The sequence below is a fragment of the Triticum aestivum genome, chromosome 3A, assembly GCF_018294505.1.
Source record: "Triticum aestivum cultivar Chinese Spring chromosome 3A, IWGSC CS RefSeq v2.1, whole genome shotgun sequence".
NCBI lineage: Eukaryota > Viridiplantae > Streptophyta > Magnoliopsida > Poales > Poaceae > Triticum > Triticum aestivum.
In genome coordinates this window covers 688,772,472-688,792,186 of record NC_057800.1, presented here as the reverse complement: position 1 = coordinate 688,792,186, position 19,715 = coordinate 688,772,472, and the positions used below count along the sequence as shown (strand labels likewise).

Below are 19,715 nucleotides of genomic sequence, written 5' to 3'. Positions count from 1 at the left end.
TCTCCCCCCGAGGTGGCGTCCTTATCGGAATCCAAACCCACCATTCTCCCGCTGCCACCGGGCCCCAACCCATCAACCAGTCAGGCCCCACCCCTCAATCCACGATATTTTCCGGGCCCCCTCCCACCCACTGCGCGCGGGCCCCGCCACCACATTCCTTTCGTCCTCCCCAAGAGCCTCCTTCTTTCTTCCGCTTGTGATTTGTTTATCAAAGTCGCGGATCGGAACCCGCCGACGCCGCTGAGCCGAGCTGAGCGACACCCGCGGCCGAGCAAACCCTAGCCTGCTGACCGTTCCTCCATGGCCAACCCCTCCATGGCGGCCGGCGGCGGGGTGCCGTGGGCGGAGGGGGCCCGCGCCGTCGGGGCCCAGATCCGCAACCGCCTCCGCGTGGCGCCCGTCGACCGCCGCTGGCTTTGGCGCCGCCCCGAGGGCCGTGCCGCATCCGAGGCCGTGCGCCAGTGGTCCGACCGCCTCCGCGCCATCCTGCACCGGGACAAACAGAATCAGGGGCCCGACCAGCAGCAGCAACAGCAGGGCCCCGCGACCCCCGACGCCGCCGCCGCGGCCGCGAGGCCCTCGTCCAGCGCCCTGAGGTTCTACAGGAAGAAAGGTATACGATTCTATCCATCGGTGCCATTGGTCTGTCTGATAGCTCTATGCCAAAACAAAACCATTGCGAAATGAATGCTTGTTTGATGTCACCATTGTTTGTGTATTCTTTGTAGTGCCTGTATCCCTAACAATCTGATTTCAGCCTAATGAGATTATAAATGTGGCGCTCCTGGTTATTCATTTTTTGTTGTGCTCTCATGATAGGAGGGGGGACAAAGATAATACCCCCTCCGTCCGGAAATACTTGTCGGAGAAATGGTTGAACATGGATGTATCTAGAACTACAATACGTCTGGATACATCCATTTCTTCGACAAGTATTTCCGGGCGGAGCCAGTAGATTTTACTGTTTAACTCTTTGTACCAGTTTCTAAATCGCGTCTCTTCCTCAATGCAGTGGGCAAAGAAGTTAACGGGGTTGAAGACTCCGTGATTTTCCGCTCGCTCCAGGCGCTGGCTGTTCCTCTCATTGGAAATGTTTGCCATGTTTTTATGCACGGCCTTAACTCTGTCCAGGTATTGTAGCCGAAGAGTGATTGTTTACCAAAATACTTGCCCGAGACTACTACAGGCTTCTGCTAACCTATTTAGCTGTGCAGATTTATGGTGCAGAGAAACTTCAGCAGGCGTTACAAGAGAGGCCTAAAGACAAACCTCTTCTAACGGTACGTGCCTATTTCATTGCATGACATGTTGTCTGAAGGGTAGCTAGTAGTCATAAACCCATACTCTTATATGTCCGCAACTTCTACTGTAGTGATGGATCGGTGGTATTCTTCCTTATAGAAGACGGTGATGACCTGCATATTTTCTCTATGAATTGTCGCATCACCTGACTTCTTAACCGCGGTCGCTTAAAGTTTTACATGGCGCATTTCTTCCTTACAGCATATTTTTCTCCACTATGCATTCTTCTAATCATACTATGCTTCTATCATTTTTATAATCCTAGGTCAGCAATCACGTGGCTGCTATGGATGACCCTTTTGTAATTGCCTCCCTTCTGCCACCATCTGTTATGTTGGAAGCACAAAAGCTGAGATGGACACTATGTGCGACTGATCGTTGCTTTACAAATCCAGTTCTGTCCACGTTCTTCAGGTCTGTTAAAGTGTTGCCTGTTAACCGTGGTGAAGGCATCTACCAAAAGGTATGAGATACATTTCGTTTATTGTATTTAGGGGTCTAAAGTTATTTACCTCAAGTATGTTTGCAGTAGATTGGCCATCCAAATTTTGATGTTAGTAAACCAGTTTATTTATGGTATATACTTGGAGAAATATTGATATTTAGTTTGTTGACTAATGGTGCCATTTAAACCAGTATCTCATTGTTGGGAGATACTCACTGGGCTTTGCCTAGCTCAGTTAAACTTCCTATCATTGTATTGAACCATGAACTTAACTAACATGCTACATCCTTGTATTCAAAACAAAGTTTTAGCTACCTGTAATATCTAGTGTCTCATTGTTGTTACAAATTCACAATAGGTTTCACAAGTGAATGCCATTGTATGTTTGGATCAGTGCTCTAATCTGCTAAGGGTCTTAACCGAGCACTGTAGAATGCACACCATCTTTCCTGGTTCTACCTCTGAAATTAATAGAGGGGATGCAGTATGCCTGTACATGGTTGAGTCTCTTGAGTTTTCTCTTCACAGGACACTACTCTTTTTTGTTGTTGTTTAGGGAATGGATATGGCGCTCTCAAAGCTTAATAATGGCGGATGGGTTCACATATTTCCTGAAGGAAGTCGTTCAAGGGACGGAGGGAAAACCATTGCTCCTGCTAAGAGAGGTGTTGGAAGGTTAGAAGTTTATTTCCTTGTACTGTCTGCAATGAATGCCAACTCAGTCTCAGCTTCTTTTTGTATAAAAAAGCCTGCATTTTGCATATGCATATCAGTTCATCTGAACTTTGTAGTTTTTGTTCATTGTTGAGGTGCACCTATTTAATTTCTCTTTTTTCTTCTTACCAGATTGATTATGGATGCTGACAGCCTACCGGTTGTTGTCCCCTTTGTCCATACTGGGATGCAGGACATAATGCCTGTTGGGAAACGTATCCCAAGAACAGGCCAAAGGGTGTGTGCCCCTGCACGCAACTCATATTTCTTGTTGTCATGGAATTTAGCTGAATACTGAACTACTTATTTATTTGATTCTGTAGGTGACAGTGGTTGTTGGTGACCCAATCAACTTTGACGACCTGATGGCTGAGAACAGTAACGACTCCCAACATATTTCTAGAGGTGACCTGTATGACAAAGTAACCGAAAGGATTGGGCAGCGGCTGCAGCAACTCAAGGTGGAGGTCGACAGATTGGCGGCAGAGCAGAAGGCCGAGCTCCAAAACCGTCACACAGACAACACAGTCAATGACGGGTACAAGGTGTGGCAGCAGGTTGACTGGGAATCGTTCGGCATAGGGAACATGCTGTCGTCAGCCGAACATTCGTCGGCCCAAGAGCCGCCAAAGCAGATCCAGCACGAAGTGCTCCTGGCGGAACAAAGCGTTTCTCCAGCAAAGCAGGCAGAGCCCGAGCCGCGCCTCGAGGAGGAGCAGAGCGTTTTTTCTCCAATCTCTCGCGTTCCGCACTGGTTCAGCCGCCACATGGACGCCTCCGAGCTCATGGGGTTCGCCGCGCGCGGCCTGGTCCGGAACGGCAGGTCCATGCAGGAGGGGTACCGGCAGTTCCAGGAGCCGTCGGCGTTCAACGCCTGGTGGGAGGCCCAGACGAGCAGCGCGATGATGCCCAGGTGGAGCACCGCTTGACCTAGGCCGCCCTGAAGTCCCTTTTGTACAGTTTTCCGACAAGGACGCCGACACGAATTTAGATAGAATGCCTCTGTTTTTGTTTTGCTATTGCTGGCAGTTTTGGAGCTAGCATGAACGAACAATGAACTGGACACCATAAGTTGTCTTGAGAAGAGATGATGTGAAATTTCGATAGCTGAAGTCGGGCTTGGTGTAAGCAATGTCGGCTTGTTATGTGTAAGAAGTAGGTAGCTCTTTGAAATGAAGGCATGCAGAAGTTTTTTCCTCTTGCCTGCACTCTTTTCGAAAATGGAAGTCTCCTTTGGAGGCAGTGAGGCAGGGGTGGCAATGACAACTCCAGCAGGTGGTCCACCATTCTCTGAGGTTTCTCTCGGTTATCTCGTGATCAATTTTCTTTCTAGAACTATCTCGTGATGGTGTCAGTAGCAGTTGCATCTGTTATTTTTCCTTTTAAATTACCGAAATCGCGTTGAGATCGCTTCATTGTCTTTTCCATAGATCGAAGTCTCAGTCAAGTGACTGAACATATAAAAAGATGAAAGAAAATTTTACACGGATCTTTATGTAAGAGCTATAAATATTACATCGACTAAGACTGAGATTTAGCAATCTTGTTTCAATAAATTAGATTTTCTTTTAGGGGAATTCAGTAAATTAGGTACAGATCTCAAGACTGAGATTTCCTTCCTATTTTTCCTTGACGCGAAACTTTTTGTCTGGCAACGGTGCAAAAAGCAATCAAAGCCCGCACCGCGAAGCAAACCCCCAACGTTCACTTGCCAGTTCGAATCTCAATCTCTTCATAGCCGTTGCAGCCACCCCCCTCGCCTCCACATTTTAAACTCCCACGCCGCCGCAAACCCTTCCTTCCTCCATCCATCCCATCCATACGCCGCAGCGCAAAGCCCTCCTCCAAATCTCTCGTCCTCCCTCCCCATCTCGGCGTCTACATCTCCATCCATCGGCAAGCGACCCCATCCCACCCATGGCCCTCCGCGCGCTCGACAACACGCTGCCGGCCGCCGTGGCGGACCAGCGCCCCAAGAAGGCCGCCAAGCTGTTCGCCGTCACCCGCTCCCCCACCGGCAGCGGCGGCAACGGCAAGAAGCGCAACGACGAGAACTCTGCGCCGACGCCCAAGCCCGCGTCGCCGGTTGCGGCTGCAGCGGAGCCCGCCGTGGAGTACGTCCGGTCCGAGGACCTGCTGCCCGTGCCCGCGCCCAAGGCCCGCGCCGCCGGCCTCCTGGCGGGGCTCGACTCCAAGGACTGGGTCAAGGTCTGCGAGGCCCTCAACGACGCCCGCCGCCTCGCCATCCACCACCCCGCCCTCCTCGCCCCCATCCTGTACGTTCCTTTCCGTCTCCTCTGATTTTGTCTTTTAATTTCTGTCGAATTCCGTTCTGGATCTGACCTGAGATCCGTCCGCGGGTGATGATTGGCAGGGAGAAGGTGGTGCTGGGGATGGTGAAGACGATGAAGAACCCGCGGAGCGCGGTGCTCAAGACCTCCGTGATGGCCTGCACGGACGTCTTCGCGGCCTTCGGCAACCTCATCTCCTCGGCGTCCGCGGACGCGTTCGACAAGCTGCTGCTGCAGCTGCTGCTCAAGGCGTCGCAGGACAAGCGGTTCGTGTGCGAGGAGGCCGAGAAGGCGATGCGCGCCATGGCCACCTCCATGCCGCCCCTGCCGTTGCTGAAGAAGCTTAAATCCTACGTCCACCACGCCAACCTCCGGGTCCGCGCCAAGGCCGCCGTCGCCATGGCGCACTGCGCCGCCAGGATGGTGCGTACCGCTTGCCGACTCAAATCCAGGCAGCGGAACTCGATCTGTCTGTTTCGTTTTACTGACGCAGGAGATCATGTGTCGATTGGCAGGACGTGGAGACGATGAAGGACTTCGGGCTGCCGGCGCTGCTGCAGGTGGCCGCCGAGCTGCTGAACGACCGGCTGCCGGAGGCTCGCGAGGCCGCCCGCAGCATCGTCGGCTCCACGCACGCCGCCTTCTTCTTCAAGGAGGCCGCCGAGAAGGAGCAGGAGCAGGAGAAGATGGAGAATGAGCTCCAGGAGCAGGAGGAGGTGAAGGAGAATGAGGAAGAAATGAAGAAGAAGGACGAGCTGTCTGCCGTGGCGGCTGCGTGGGAGAGCCTGTGCGCGCTGAGCCTGTCGCCCATCTCGGCGCAGGCCGTCGCCAAGATCGTCTCGCAGCCGCAGCCGCAGCCGCAGCCGCAATAATTAATTTCTCGTCGCGATTCTGTCCGCGATTTTGTAGTGATGCATGCTATCTCGCATGATCTGCCCATGTTCTAGCAGGCTCAAATTATTGGTGTTCCCAGTTCCCCTGATAATAAATTATTTATTACATGGTTCCCAGTCACCGGAGTAGCCATTTCCCGGAACAAAAAATATGTGTCGCTCAGGAAATTCAGCAGCTTTTCACTGCCTCGCCGGAGAAAACTTTGACCCGTAGGTAGGCGGCGTAGCTTCCATCGAAAACGACGAGGAGGGATAAGAGCAGCTCCGCGTGCGTCCAATCTTTGAGCCAGCTCCGATCCAAACGCGTCGCCGTCCGGTGAACGAGCGAGTGATCCACGCGAGAGTGACCAGCTGGTGCTTGCTTGCTTCCGGGAATCGAAATCCTCCTCATCATCTTCTCCTCTCCCCCATATCTCCTGTCTCCCTCCGCATTCACGCAGCAGCGGCGGCGGCGGCGGCGACGCATGTCCCTGCTTGCGTTGTGCGTCGCGTCCTTGTTCATTCTTGATTCTTGATGGACGGGGGGCAGAGCGTCGCCAAGCGGCATGGCGCGGCCGCGGCCGCCGGCGCCGAGGAGGACCCTGACCGGCACCGTGCTCCTTCACCGGCCCACGAGGCGGCGGATGATCACGACGACGGCGACAAGAAGGCGCCTCGCAGGGGCAGCAACAGGCGCGTCGCCTCCCTCGACGTCTTCCGTGGCCTCACCGTCGCAGTACGTGGCCCGGCCCTCCCACCGCCTGCTTAATTCCTCTGCCACAAAGTTTCGTGTCCGTCTGATCCAAGTTCCAACCGTGCGTGTTCGTTTTGGTGCTGCAGCTGATGATACTGGTGGACGGCGCCGGCGGCGAGTGGCCGGTCATCGGGCACGCGCCGTGGCACGGCTGCAACCTCGCCGACTTCGTCATGCCCTTCTTCCTCTTCATCGTCGGCATGGCCATCCCCCTCTCCCTCAAGGTGCTCCATTTTACTCTCAATTCTAGTACGTAGTTCGTCGCTGTTGTTTCAGACTGCAACGACTAGCTGAATTTCCAGATTTCTCCTTGCACATAGGTTCATGGCAGCATGGCACCATTCGTTTTCTTATTTTTCTTTTCCATTTTGCGGGCAACCATTCCTGGTTCTCAACTTCGCGTTCGAACAAATTTGCAGAGAATTCCGGATCGCGGTCGGGCCGTCAGGAGAGTGGTCATAAGAACACTGAAGCTGCTCTTCTGGGGGATCTTGCTGCAAGGTTAAACTTACTGATTTTACATCCCAGTTAGCTCTTTGAGTTCGCTGTTATCGAAATGCCTCTGTGTATCGACATTTGGTCACCAAGCACCATTTAGGACCGCCGACAGAACCTGAAGTTTCTCTCTCTGCAAAGAGGAAATTCTAAACATCAGCAATGTGTCACCATATTCAGGTGGTTACTCCCATGCTCCGGATGAACTAACCTATGGAGTTGACATGAAGCACATAAGATGGTGTGGTATCCTCCAGGTACCAGACTGCGCAAATTTCCATTGTACTTGAAAAGAATGTATGCACATACCAGAGAATGAGTATGTCTTTGCTTCTCCAGAGGATTGCCCTTGCATACTTGGTTGTCGCAGTCATAGAGATTGCGACGAAAGACGCGAGGGTTCAGGACCAGTCAAGTTCAGGCTTCTTCTCAATTTTCAGGCTGTATCTGTCCCAATGGTATATATGCATATGCATATGCAAGACCTTCTGATGTCATCTGAATTGTGAAGCATTGCAGATTTCACATACTAACTGTGGCATCTGTGTATCTACAAGGATTGTCGCATGTTGCATTTTGCTGATCTACTTGTCCCTTGTTTACGGGATTTACGTTCCGGACTGGGAGTTCACGGTGCGAAATGTCGACAGTCCAAACTACGGCAAAGTTTTGACAGTATGAAACTACTCAAACTCTGTCATTTTACCTTTTTTTTCGTGAATTTCTTGCGATTTTTCTTATGATCCATAAAAACAATGAATGGCATACTCCCTCCGTTCCAAAATAGATGACTCAACTTTATACTAAATTTAGTACAAACTTGAGTCATCTATTATGAAACGGAGGGAGTACTTAATTAGTTAATTACAAGTTCCTATAGGTAGGTCCCTTCTTCAGTAACAATCCACTGAAACAAGATTTTGTATGCAAGCTTCCTTCTGTTCTTCATCAATTCTTGCCGTGACAAACTGAGAAACTATATTTCAAGTTCTCAGCAGCAATCATATAACTGAGTTCTTTGTAGGCTTGCTGGCGAAATAAAAGAGTTTTTAGTAGGATCAAGTTTTCATGTTAGTTCAGTGATACTAAAGCGATTTCAGTATGCAAATCAATCACTCAATTTCTTTTCCTGTTAGTGTTAATTATTTTGCAGCTGTACAATCAAAGTACTTTTGTGATAGTTCAAACTCATTTACAATGTTGCCTAATGTTCAGGTGACATGTGGCACAAGGGGAAATCTGAGCCCTCCTTGCAATGCTGTAGGTTACATTGACCGTAAAATTCTCGGCATCAATCACCTGTACCAGAAACCTGCATGGAGGAGGCACAGGGTGCGTGTTTTCACTTTTCAGACAACAGAGCATCATCGTGCTGTTCTTCGCAGTTATTTTCAAACTTCTAGCAGCCAACTTATGCACTGGTTGGTTTACGCAGGACTGTACTGATGATTCTCCACATGAGGGGCCTTTCAAAAGGGACGCCCCGGCATGGTGCGCCTCTCCATTTGAACCTGAAGGGTTACTAAGGTAAGGGTAGTATTTTTTGTTACATGTCAATGGTGGGGTTTCTGATCATCTGATGTAATATATAGTTCATTGTTGACACTGTTCCTTGATAATTTTTTGCAGCTCATTTTCAGCGGTGTTAAGTACGATCATCGGCGTACACTACGGGCACCTGCTTGTTCATATGAAGGTGATTTTGCCTAACATGTCAGGCCTTTTCTGTTGGTGCGGATTAGGCTGCTGATTATTTATTGTTCCTGCATGCAATTTCAGAGTCATATGGACAGGCTAAAGCAGTGGGTCACCATGGGCGTAGCTCTCCTCCTCCTCGGAATCATTCTGCACTTCTCTCATGGTAACCAGAGTACACAATACACATTCATCGAAAAAAAGTTAGAACTCATACATGTCTGAATACGATTCAACAAAGTTTGCTCTTCCGCATTTCGTTGCAGCGATTCCTCTGAACAAACAGCTGTACACACTCAGTTACATCTGCGTGACCGCCGGTGCCGCTGGCATCGTCTTCTCCATGCTTTACTTCCTTGTAAGTCCCTCTCAATTTTACAGAACTAGTTTTATTTCTGAAATTGGCGTGTGAATGAACAATTGAACATCAGTAGAAAAAACAAATAGAACATTCAGATCCTCCACTCCACCTAGAATAAGTTAGGCATACCCATATGGCATTCCATGAGTCCACTTCGATCCTGAGTGTATGTGACCTTCCATGGCTGACATCCTGAGCATCGTCGACGACAACATTGTTGAAACCTGGTGGCTTCCCCAGGAAGACGTCGTGCGCCTGCGCTATGTCTTTGCGCCGCTGCGGTGGGTCGGCATGAACGCGATGCTGGTGTACGTGATGGCAGCGGCGGGCATCTTCGAGGGCTTCCTCAACGGCTGGTACTACGACGGGACCAACAACACACTGGTAACTGCATAGAACCTACCTGTCATCGATCGACCGCCTTCGGGCTTCAGCCCACTCTGAGAAATTCTGTCACTGCTGCAGGTTTACTGGGTGAGGAAGCACGTGTTCGTCCAGGTGTGGCACTCGGAGAGGGTGGCCATCCTCCTCTACGTCCTCGTCGCGCAGATCCTGCTCTGGGCGCTCCTCGCCGGCCTCCTCCACCGGGCCGGCGTCTACTGGAAGCTCTAGCCACCCAGGAGGGCATTGGTGTCATCATTTGCTTGTGTGTTGGAATTGTGCAGAATGTGTGTAAGAAGAGAAGAAAAGAAAGGTGGAAAAGCATTTCAACATGATCCCAAGCAGAAGCATGACTAAGCTTCAAAAAGCTACAAGGGATGCACCTGATGAGATCTATGGTGCAGTGGTGAAGCAGAATTAGTATAGCCTATGGGACTATGGGGGAAGAATTCATACATAAGTACAATCTCTGTAAACAAACAAAAGACATTTTAGAGACTTGTATCAAGTCTGTCTCTAAAACATCCCATAATTGTTTACAGAGGGAGTAGTTAATAATCTGGAATGTCATATTTGTTAACTTATGAATAGCACATTGTTAGCTTATGATTAGCACGTCCATTAGCTTATGATCATCCACAGTCTGATCCAACTTTCCAGAAATATAAACTTGTATCCAGTCTGATGCGTGTAGTAAGCCATCTTTGATTTTCTGAAACTGTTCACGAGGCAGAGGACTGTTAGGCAGTGTTCCAAGCAAATCCAATGCCAGCTGAGTCATCTTCCGTTGCTAGCAAGCTACAAATCATCAGCTAGAATCACGCTATCATGCTTTTTATCCATATTTTTGTGATGTAAACATCTATACGCAAGCATTTATGCTGTGATGTTACAATCATGTGATGATACTACTGTTTTGGCCTCTTTTTGTGGTGTGAAACCAGAGTACTATATGCAAGTTTGGTGTACTGATGCTATGAAGATGCAGTGCTGCTATTTTTTTGACAACTTCCCTGTAGTTTGTGGTATGACATCGTATCCGGATTAAAACTGTGCGAATAGGCGAAAGCGTCTTACCCATCATGGGGGCGCTGTTGCGTGTTATATAGGCCAGGGGCGCACCTCCCTAGATAGCGCATACAGCAGTTTAGATTACAAACTTGAGAAGAAAGAAAGGGGTAGAGATAAGGACTCTAGTTAAGATAAACCTCCTTCCTAACTACCTAACACATATGCGCAAGTGATGCAATCCTCCTGCCACGCTACAACTTGTGTTTAACACCCTCTCTTAATCATAACTTCATCAAGTTGAGATTATGCTTGAAGTCTTCAAAGCTTCGTGTGGGAAGAGGCTTTGTGAATCCATCTGCTATCTGGTCCTTAGAATGCACAAAACGTATGTCAAGTTTCTTCTGAGCCACTCGTTCTCTGACAAAGTGAAAATCAATTTCAATGTGTTTAGTTCTGGCATGAAAAACTAGATTGGCAAATAGGTATGTGGCACCCAGATTATCACACCATAAGCATGGAACTTGAGTACTTTTTACACCAAGTTCCTTCAGAAGTGATTGCACCCATATGATCTCAGCCGTTGCATTTGCCAATGCTTTGTATTCTGCCTCAGTACTGGATCGAGAAACAGTTGCCTGCTTTCTTGCACTCTGTTGGAGTTGTGTCGAATATAGTGTACAAGGTAGGTTACAGTTGGACTATGAGTTGTATTGTGTTTACATAGGATGTGGAGTCGTGTTCAATTAGGACACTTGTATTCTAGGCCTCTCATATATAGCGGGGGTAGACACACGATGTAACCTATGCCAACATAATAGCACCGGAACGCAGGGGAAGCCGGCGGCATGTGCCGGCGTCCAGGGCGACCGGGTGCGGTATTATAGCGGTGTCATGGGGAGGAGCGCCCATAGTCAGGCCTCGGGGATGTAGCCATATCGGTGAACCTCGTTAACAAATCTCAGTGTCGTGCTCGTGTGATTGCTTGGTCCTTGGATGATTGACGGAGTGCCTCAGATTTATTCTAACACACTCCATGAAATTAAATTGGGACCAGAAAATACTGCAAAGCCACCAGTGGACCGCCTGTCATCCAGGCAGCCTGCCCAGTCAGAATATGAGAAACCACTCAAAAGTGTTGATGATGACTTACTAAAATTCAGACCAATATTGAGAGTATTCTTGACATATCGAACTATACGCTTTGCAGCAGTCCAGTGAACTGTGGTGGGTGCATGAAGAAACTGACAGACCTTATTAACAGCAAAAGAGATATCAGGCCGTGTAAGTGTCAAATATTGAAGCGCACCTACCAGACTCCTGTATCTTGTGCTGTCATCTTGACCCAAAGGCTGCCCTTCTGTAAGGGATAATTTTTCTGAGCTTGATAGTGGAGTAGGTGAGGGTTTACACCCTTGCAAACCAGCCTTTTTTACCAGATCTGTTGTATACTTTTCCTGAGAGAGGTGAAGACCATTATCATGTTTCTTCACTTCTATCCCTAGGAAATAATGCAAGTCTCCAAGGTCCTTGAGAGCAAATTCTGCACTTAGATCCTTCAATAAGCCTGTGATAGCCTCATTAGATGAACTTGTGACAATAATATCATCAACATAGATGAGAACAAATATATGAGTGTTGCATTTGTTGTAAATGAACAAAGAGGTATCAGACTTTGAAGGTATGAAACCAAGTGCTTGCATTTTGTGACTCAACCGTGAGTACCATGCTCGAGGAGCCTGCTTCAATCCATATAAGGCTTTGTCAAGTTTACATACATGAGAAGGTGCATTCTTGTTTTCAAACCCATGAGGTTGTTTCATGTACACTTCCTCTTCCAGAACACCATGCAAAAACGCGTTCTGAACGTCTAGCTGTCTAAGGCTCCATCCTCTGGAAACAACAATGGATAACACAAGACGGATAGTGGCAGCTTTTACAACTGGACTAAAGGTATCCTCATAGTCTATGCCATATTGTTGTTTAAAACCTTTTGCTACAAGTCTTGCTTTGTAACGATCAATAGTGCCATCGGATTTTCTCTTAATCCTAAAAACCACTTGCAGTCAATAAGGTTTTTTACCTTGCCGTGGAGGAACCAAGTGCCATGTGTTGTTCCTCTTTAAGGCCATGTACTCTTCTTTCATTGCTTGTTTCCAATTTTCATCACCAAGAGCTTCCTCAAGTGAATACGGTTCACCTGTAGAGCAGATCATGCCAAATTTTGTCATGCGTTTGTAATTTACTGGTTGTATTACCCCCTGTTGGAGACGAGTACGTCATGACGTGGTTGGCTTCGGCGCAGAAGATGTTGGGGAACGTAGCAGAAATTCAAAATTTTCTACGCATCACCAAGATCAATCTATGGAGTAATCTAGCAACGAGGGGAAGGAGAGTGCATCTACATACCCTTGTAGATCGCTAAGCGGAAGCGTTCAAGTGAACAGGTTGATGGAGTCGTACTCGTCGTGATTCAAATCACCGATGATCCTAGTGCCGAACGGACGACACCTCCGCGTTCAACACACGTACAGCCCGGTGACGTCTCCTACGCCTTGATCCAGCAAGGGGAGAAGGAGAGGTTGGGGAAGACTCCATCCAGCAGCAGCACGACGGTGTGGTGGTGGTGGAGGAGCGTGGTACTCCAGCAGGGCTTCGCCAAGCACCGCAAGAGACGAGGAGGGAGAGGGGTAGGGCTGCGCCAAGAAGGAGATTGAATCATGTCTCTGGCAGCCCAAAACCTCAAGTATATAGGGGGAGGGGAGGGGCTGCGGCCCCACCTAGGTTTCCACCCCTAGGGGTGGCGGCCAGCCCTAGATCCCATCTAGGGCGGCGGCCAAGGGGGGAGAGAGAGGGGGGCGCACCACTAGGTGGGCCTTAGGACCATCTGAGCCTTGGGTTTGCCCCCTTCCACTCTCCCTTGCGCCTTGGGCCTTGGTGGGGGGGGGGGGGGGCGCACCAGCCCACCTGGGGCTGGTCCCCTCCCACACTTGGCCCACGCAGCCCTCCGGGGCTGGTGGCCCCACTTGGTGGACCACTAAAACCCGAAACTTTTCCGGCGACCAAAACAGGACTTCCCATATATAAATCTTTACCTCCGGACCATTCCGGAACTCCTCGTGACGTCCGGGATCTCATCCGGGACTTTGAACAACATTCGGTAACCACGTATATCTATTCCCTATAACCCTAGCGTCATTGAACCTTAAGTGTGTAGACCCTATGGGTTCGGGAGTCATGCAGACATGGCCGAGATAACTCTTCGGCCAATAACCAACAGCGGGACCTGGATACCCATGTTGGCTCCCACATGCTCCACGATGATCTCATCGGATGAACCACGATGTCAAGGACTTAATCAATCCCGTATACAATTCCCTTTGTCTATCGGTACGATACTTGCCCGAGATTCGATCGTCGGTATCCCAATACCTTGTTCAATCTCGTTACCGGCAAGTCTCTTTACTCGTTCCATAACACATCATCCCGTGATCAACTCCTTGATCACATTGTGCACATTATGATGATGTCCTACCGAGTGGGCCCAGAGATACCTCTCCGTTTACACGGAGTGACAAATCCCAGTCTCGATTCATGCCAACCCAACAAACACTTTCGGAGATACCTGTAGTGTACCTTTATAGCCACCCAGTTACGTTGTGACGTTTGGCACACCCAAAGCATTCCTACGGTATCCGGGAGTTGCACAATATCATGGTCTAAGGAAATGATACTTGACATTAGAAAAGCTTTAGCATACAAACTACATGATCTTGTGCTAGGCTTAGGATTGGGTCTTGTCCATCACATCATTCTCCTAATGATGTGATCCCGTTATCAACAACATCCAATGTCCATGGTCAGGAAACCGTAACCATCTATTGATCAACGAGCTAGTTGACTAGAGGCTTACTAGGGACATGGTGTTGTCTATGTATCCACACATGTATCTGAGTTTCCTATCAATACAATTCTAGCATGGATAATAAACTATTATCATGAACAAGGAAATATAATAATAACCAATTTATTATTGCCTCTAGGGCATATTTCCAACAGTCTCCCACTTGCACTAGAGTCAATAATCCAGTTCACATCGATATGTGATTAACACTCAAGGTCACATCCCCATGTGACTAACACCCAAAGAGTTCTGGGTTTGATCATGTTATGCTTGTGAGAGAGGTTTCAGTCAACGGGTCTGCAACATTCAGATCCGTATGTACTTCACAAATTTCTATGTCATCTTGTAGATGCAACTACTACGCTACATTTGGAGCCATTTCAAATAACTGTTCTACTTGGAGCTATTCTAAATTGTTGCTCCATTGTACGTATCCGGTATCTCTACTCAGAGCTATCCCGATAGGTGTTAAGCTTGCATCGACGTAACTCTTTACGTCGAACTCTTTATCACCTCCATAACCAAGAAACATATCCTTATTCCTCTAAGGATAATTTAGACCGCTATCTGGTGATCTACTCCTAGATTACCTTTGTACCCTCTTGCCAGATATGTGGCAAGGCACACATCAGGTGTGGTACTCAGCATGGCATACCGTATGGAGCCTATGACAAAAGCATAGGGGACGACCTTCGTCCTTCCTCTTTCTTCTGCCGTGGTCGAGCTTTAAGTCTTAACTTCATACCTTACAACTCAGGCAAGAACTCCTTCTTTGACTGATCCATCTTGAACACCTTCAAGATCATGTCAAGGTATGTGCTCATTTGAAAGTACCATTAAGCGTTTTGATCTATCCTTATAGATCTTGATGTTCAATGTTCAAGTAGCTTAATCCAGGCTTTCCATTGAAAAAACACTTTCCAAATAACCCTATATGCTTTCCAGAAATTCTACGTCATTTCTGATCAACAACATATATTCATCAGAAATTCTATAGTGCTCCCACTCACTTCTTTGGAAATACAAGTTTCTCATAAACTTTGTATACACCCAAAAACTTTGATCATCTCGTCAAAGCATACATTCCAATTCCTAGATGCTTACTCCAGTCCTTAGAAGGATTGCTGGAGCTTTGCATACTTGTTAGCATCTTTCAGGATTGACAAAACCTTCCGGTTATATCACATACAACCTTTCCTCAAGAAAAACATCGAGGAAACAATGTTTTGACATCCTATCTGCAAGATTTCATAAATAATGCAGTAATCGCTAACATAATTCCAACAGGCTCTTAGCATCGCTACGAGTGAGAAAGTCTCATCGTAGTCAACTCTTTGAACTTGTCAGAAAACATCTTAACGACAAGTCAAGCTTTCTTAATGGTGATACTTACCATCATTGTCCGTCTTCCTTTTAAAATCCATATGTACCTAACAGCCTTACGACCATCAAGTAGTTCTTCCAAAGTCTACACTTTGTTTTCATATATGGATCCTCTCTCGGATTATATGGCCTCGAGCCATTTTGGAATCCAGGCCCACCATCGCTTCTCCATAGCTCGTAGGTTCATTGTTGTCTGGCAACATGACTTCCAAGACAGGATTACGTACCATTCTGAAGTAGTACGCATCCTTGTCATCCCACGAGGTTTGGTAGTGACTTGATCTGAAGTTTCATGATCACTATCATAAGCTTCCACTTCAATTGGTGTAGGTTCCACAGGAACAACTCCCTGTGCCCTGCCACACACTAGTTGAAGAGACGGTTCAATAACCTCATCAAGTCTCCACCATCCCCCCACTCAATTCTTTCGAGAGAAACTTTTCCTCGAGAAAGGACCCGATTCTAGAAACAATCCCTTATTGCTTTCGGATCTGAGACAGGAGGTATACCCAACTGTTTTGGGTGTCCTATGAAGATGCATTTACCCGCTTTGGGTTTGAGCTTATCAGCCTAAAACTTTTTCACATAAGCGTCGCAGCCCCAAACTTATAAGAAATGACAGCTTAGGTTTCTCTAAACCATAGTTCATACGGTGTCATCTCATTGGAATTACGTGGTGCCCTATTTAAAGTGAATGTGGTTGTCTCTAATGCCTAACCCATAAACTATCGTGGTAATTTGATAAGAGACATCATGGTATGCATCATATCCAATAGGGTGCAGTTATGATGTTCGGACACACCATCACACCATGGTGTTTCAGGCTGTATTAGTTGTGAAACAATTTCCACAATGTCTTAATTCTGTGCCAAACTCGTAATTCAGATATTCATCTCTATGATCATATCATAGATATTTTATCCTCTTGTCACGACGATCTCTCACCTTCACCCTGAAATTATTTGAACCTTTCAATAATTCAGACTCGTGATTCATCAAGTAAATATACTCAACATCTACTCAAATCATCTGTGAAGTAAGAACATAACGATATCCACTACACGCCTCAGCACTCATTGGACTGCACACATCAAAATGTATTACTTCCAACAAGTTGCTTTCTAGTTCCATTTTACTGAAAACGAGGCTTTCAGTCATCTTGCCCATGTGGTATGATTTGCATGTCTCAAGTGATTCAAAATCAAGTGAGTCCAAATGGTCCATTTGCATGGAGTTTCTTCATGCATATACACCAATAGACATGGTTCGCATGTCTCAAACTTTTCAAAACGAGTGAGCCCAAAGATCCATCAACATGGAGCTTCTTCATGCGTTTTATACCAATATGACTTACGTGGCAGTGCCACAAGTAGGTGGTACTATTATTACTATCTTATATGTTTTGGCATGAACATGTGTATCACTACGATCGAGATTCAATAAACCATTCATTTTAGGTGCAAGACCATTGAATGTATTATTCAAATAAACAGAGTAACCATTATTCTCCTTAAATGAATAACCGTATTGCGATAGACATAATCCAATCATGTCTATGCTCAACGCAAACACCAATCTCGATGATAGAGGGAGCGTGCGATGCCTGATCACATCAATCTTGGAAAAACTTCCAACACATATTGCCAGCTCACCTTTAGCTAGTCTCCGTTTACTCCGCGGCCTTTTATTTCGAGTTTACTAACATTTAGCAACCGAACCGGTATCTAATACCATGGTGCTACTAGGAGTACTAGTAAACTACACATTAACACAATGTATATCCAATATACTTCTATCGACCTTGCCAGCCTTCTCATCTACCAAGTATCTAGGGTAATTCTGCTCTAGTGGCTGTTCCCCTTATTACAGAAGCACTTAGTCTCGGGTTTGGGTTCAACCTTGGGTTTCTTCACTAGAGCAGCAGCTGATTTGCCGTTTCATGAAGTATCCCTTTTTGCCCTTGCCCTTCTTGAAACTAGTGGTTTCACCAACCATCAACAATTGATGCTCCTTGATTTCTACTTTTGTGGTGTCAAACATCGCGAATATCTCAAGGATCATCATATATGTCCCTGATATATTATAGTTCATCATGAAGCTCTAGCAGCTTGGTGGTAATGACTTCGGAGAAACATCACTATCTCATCTGGAAGATCAACTCCCACTCGATTTAAATGATTGTTGTACTCAGACAATCTGAGCACAAGCTCAACAATTGAGCTTTTCTCCCTTAGTTTGCAGGCTAAGAAAATCGTCGGAGGTCTTATACCTCTTGATGTGGGCACAAGCCTGAAATCCCAATTTCAGCCGTCGAAACATCTCATATGTTTCGCGATGTTTCAAAACGTCTTCAGTGCCTCAACTCTAAACCGTTTAACTGAACTATCACGTAGTTATCAAAATGTGTATGTCAAATGTTCGCAACATCCACAGACGACGTTCGAGGTTCAGCACACTGAGCGGTGCATTAAGGACATAAGCCTTCTATGAAGCAATGAGGACAATCCTCAGTTTACGGACCTAGTCCGCATAATTGCTAATATCAACTTTCAACTAAATTTTCTCTAGGAGCATATCTAAACAGTAGAACTGAAGCGCGAGCTATGACATAATTTGTGAAGACCTTTTGACTATGTTCAGGATAATTAAGTTCATCTTATGAACTCCCACTCAGATAGACATCCCTCTAGTCATCTAAGTGATTACATGATCCGAGTCAACTAGGCCATGTCTGATCATCACGTGAGACGGACTAGTCATCATCGGTGAACATCTTCATGTTGATCGTATCTTCTATACGACTCATGTTCGACCTTTCGGTCTTCCGTGTTCCGAGGCCATGTCTGTACATGCTAGGCTCGTCAAGTCAACCTAAGTGTTTCGCATGTGTCCCGAGGCCATGTCTGTACATGCTAGGCTCGTCAACACCCGTTGTATTCGAACGTTAGAATCTATCACACCCGATCATCACTTGGTGCTTCGAAACAACGAACCTTCGCAACGGTGCACAGCTAGGGGGAACACTTTTCTTGAAATTATTGCGAGGGATCATCTTATTTTAGCTACCGTCGTTCTAAGAAAATAAGATGTAAAACATGATAAACATCACATGCAATCAAATAGTGACATGATATGGCCAATATCATTTTGCTCCTCTTGATCTCCATTTTCGGGGCGCCATGATCATCATCGTCACCGGCATGACACCATGATCTCCATCATCGTATCTTCATGAAGTTGTCTCGTCATCTATTACTTCTACTACTATGGCTAATAGTTTAGCAATAAAGTAAAGTAATTACATGACGTTTAAGTTGACACGCAGGTCATAAATAAATTAAGACAACTCCTATGGCTCCTGCCGGTTGTCATACTCATCGACATGCAAGTCGTGATTCCTATTACAAGAACATGATCAATCTCATACATCACATAATCATTCATCACATCCTTTTGGCCATATCACATCACATGGCATATGCTGCAAAAACAAGTTAGACGTCCTCTAATTGTTGTTGCAAATTTTTACGTGGCCGTTATAGGTTTCTTAGCAAGAACGTTTCTTACCTACGCCAAAACCACGTGATATGCCAATTTCTATTTACCCTTCATAAGGACCCTTTTCATCGAATCCGATCCGACTAAAGTGGGAGAGACAGACACCCGCTAGCCACCTTATGCAACTAGTGCATGTCAGTCGGTGGAACCTGTCTCATGTAAGTGTACGTGTAAGGTCGGTTCGGGCCGCTTCATCCCACGATGCCGCCGAATCAAGATAAGACTAGTAACGGAAGTAAATTGACAAAATCGACGCCCACAACTACTTTGTGTTCTACTCGTGCATAGAAACTACGCATAAACCTGTCTCTGATGCCACTGATGGGGAACGTAGCAAAAATTCAAAATTTTCTACGCATCACCAAGATCAATCTATGGAGTAATCTAGCAACGAGGGGAAGGAGAGTGCATCTACATACCCTTGTAGATCGCTAAGAGGAAGCGTTCAAGTGAATGGGTTGATGGAGTCGTACTCGTCGTGATTCAAATCACCGATGATCCTAGTGTCGAACGGACGGCACCTCCGCGTTCAACACACGTACAGCCCGGTGA

The 19,715-nt window shown here is 46.9% G+C and overlaps 1 protein-coding gene and 1 pseudogene across 1 annotated transcript; both read left to right on the top strand.

Moving 5' to 3' along the window:
* Positions 1 to 134: 134 nt before the first annotated feature.
* Positions 135 to 3,661, top strand: LOC123063243 (uncharacterized). The gene is made up of 7 exons (XM_044486988.1): positions 135 to 613; positions 1,013 to 1,131; positions 1,215 to 1,280; positions 1,568 to 1,765; positions 2,304 to 2,422; positions 2,594 to 2,699; positions 2,785 to 3,661. The coding sequence occupies exons 1-7, from the start codon at positions 301 to 303 to the stop codon at positions 3,388 to 3,390; spliced, it is 1,527 nt and encodes a 508-aa protein (XP_044342923.1). The 5' UTR covers positions 135 to 300; the 3' UTR covers positions 3,391 to 3,661.
* Positions 3,662 to 4,174: 513 nt separating this feature from the next.
* LOC123063245 (uncharacterized) lies at positions 4,175 to 9,962 on the top strand (annotated as a pseudogene).
* Positions 9,963 to 19,715: the final 9,753 nt, after the last annotated feature.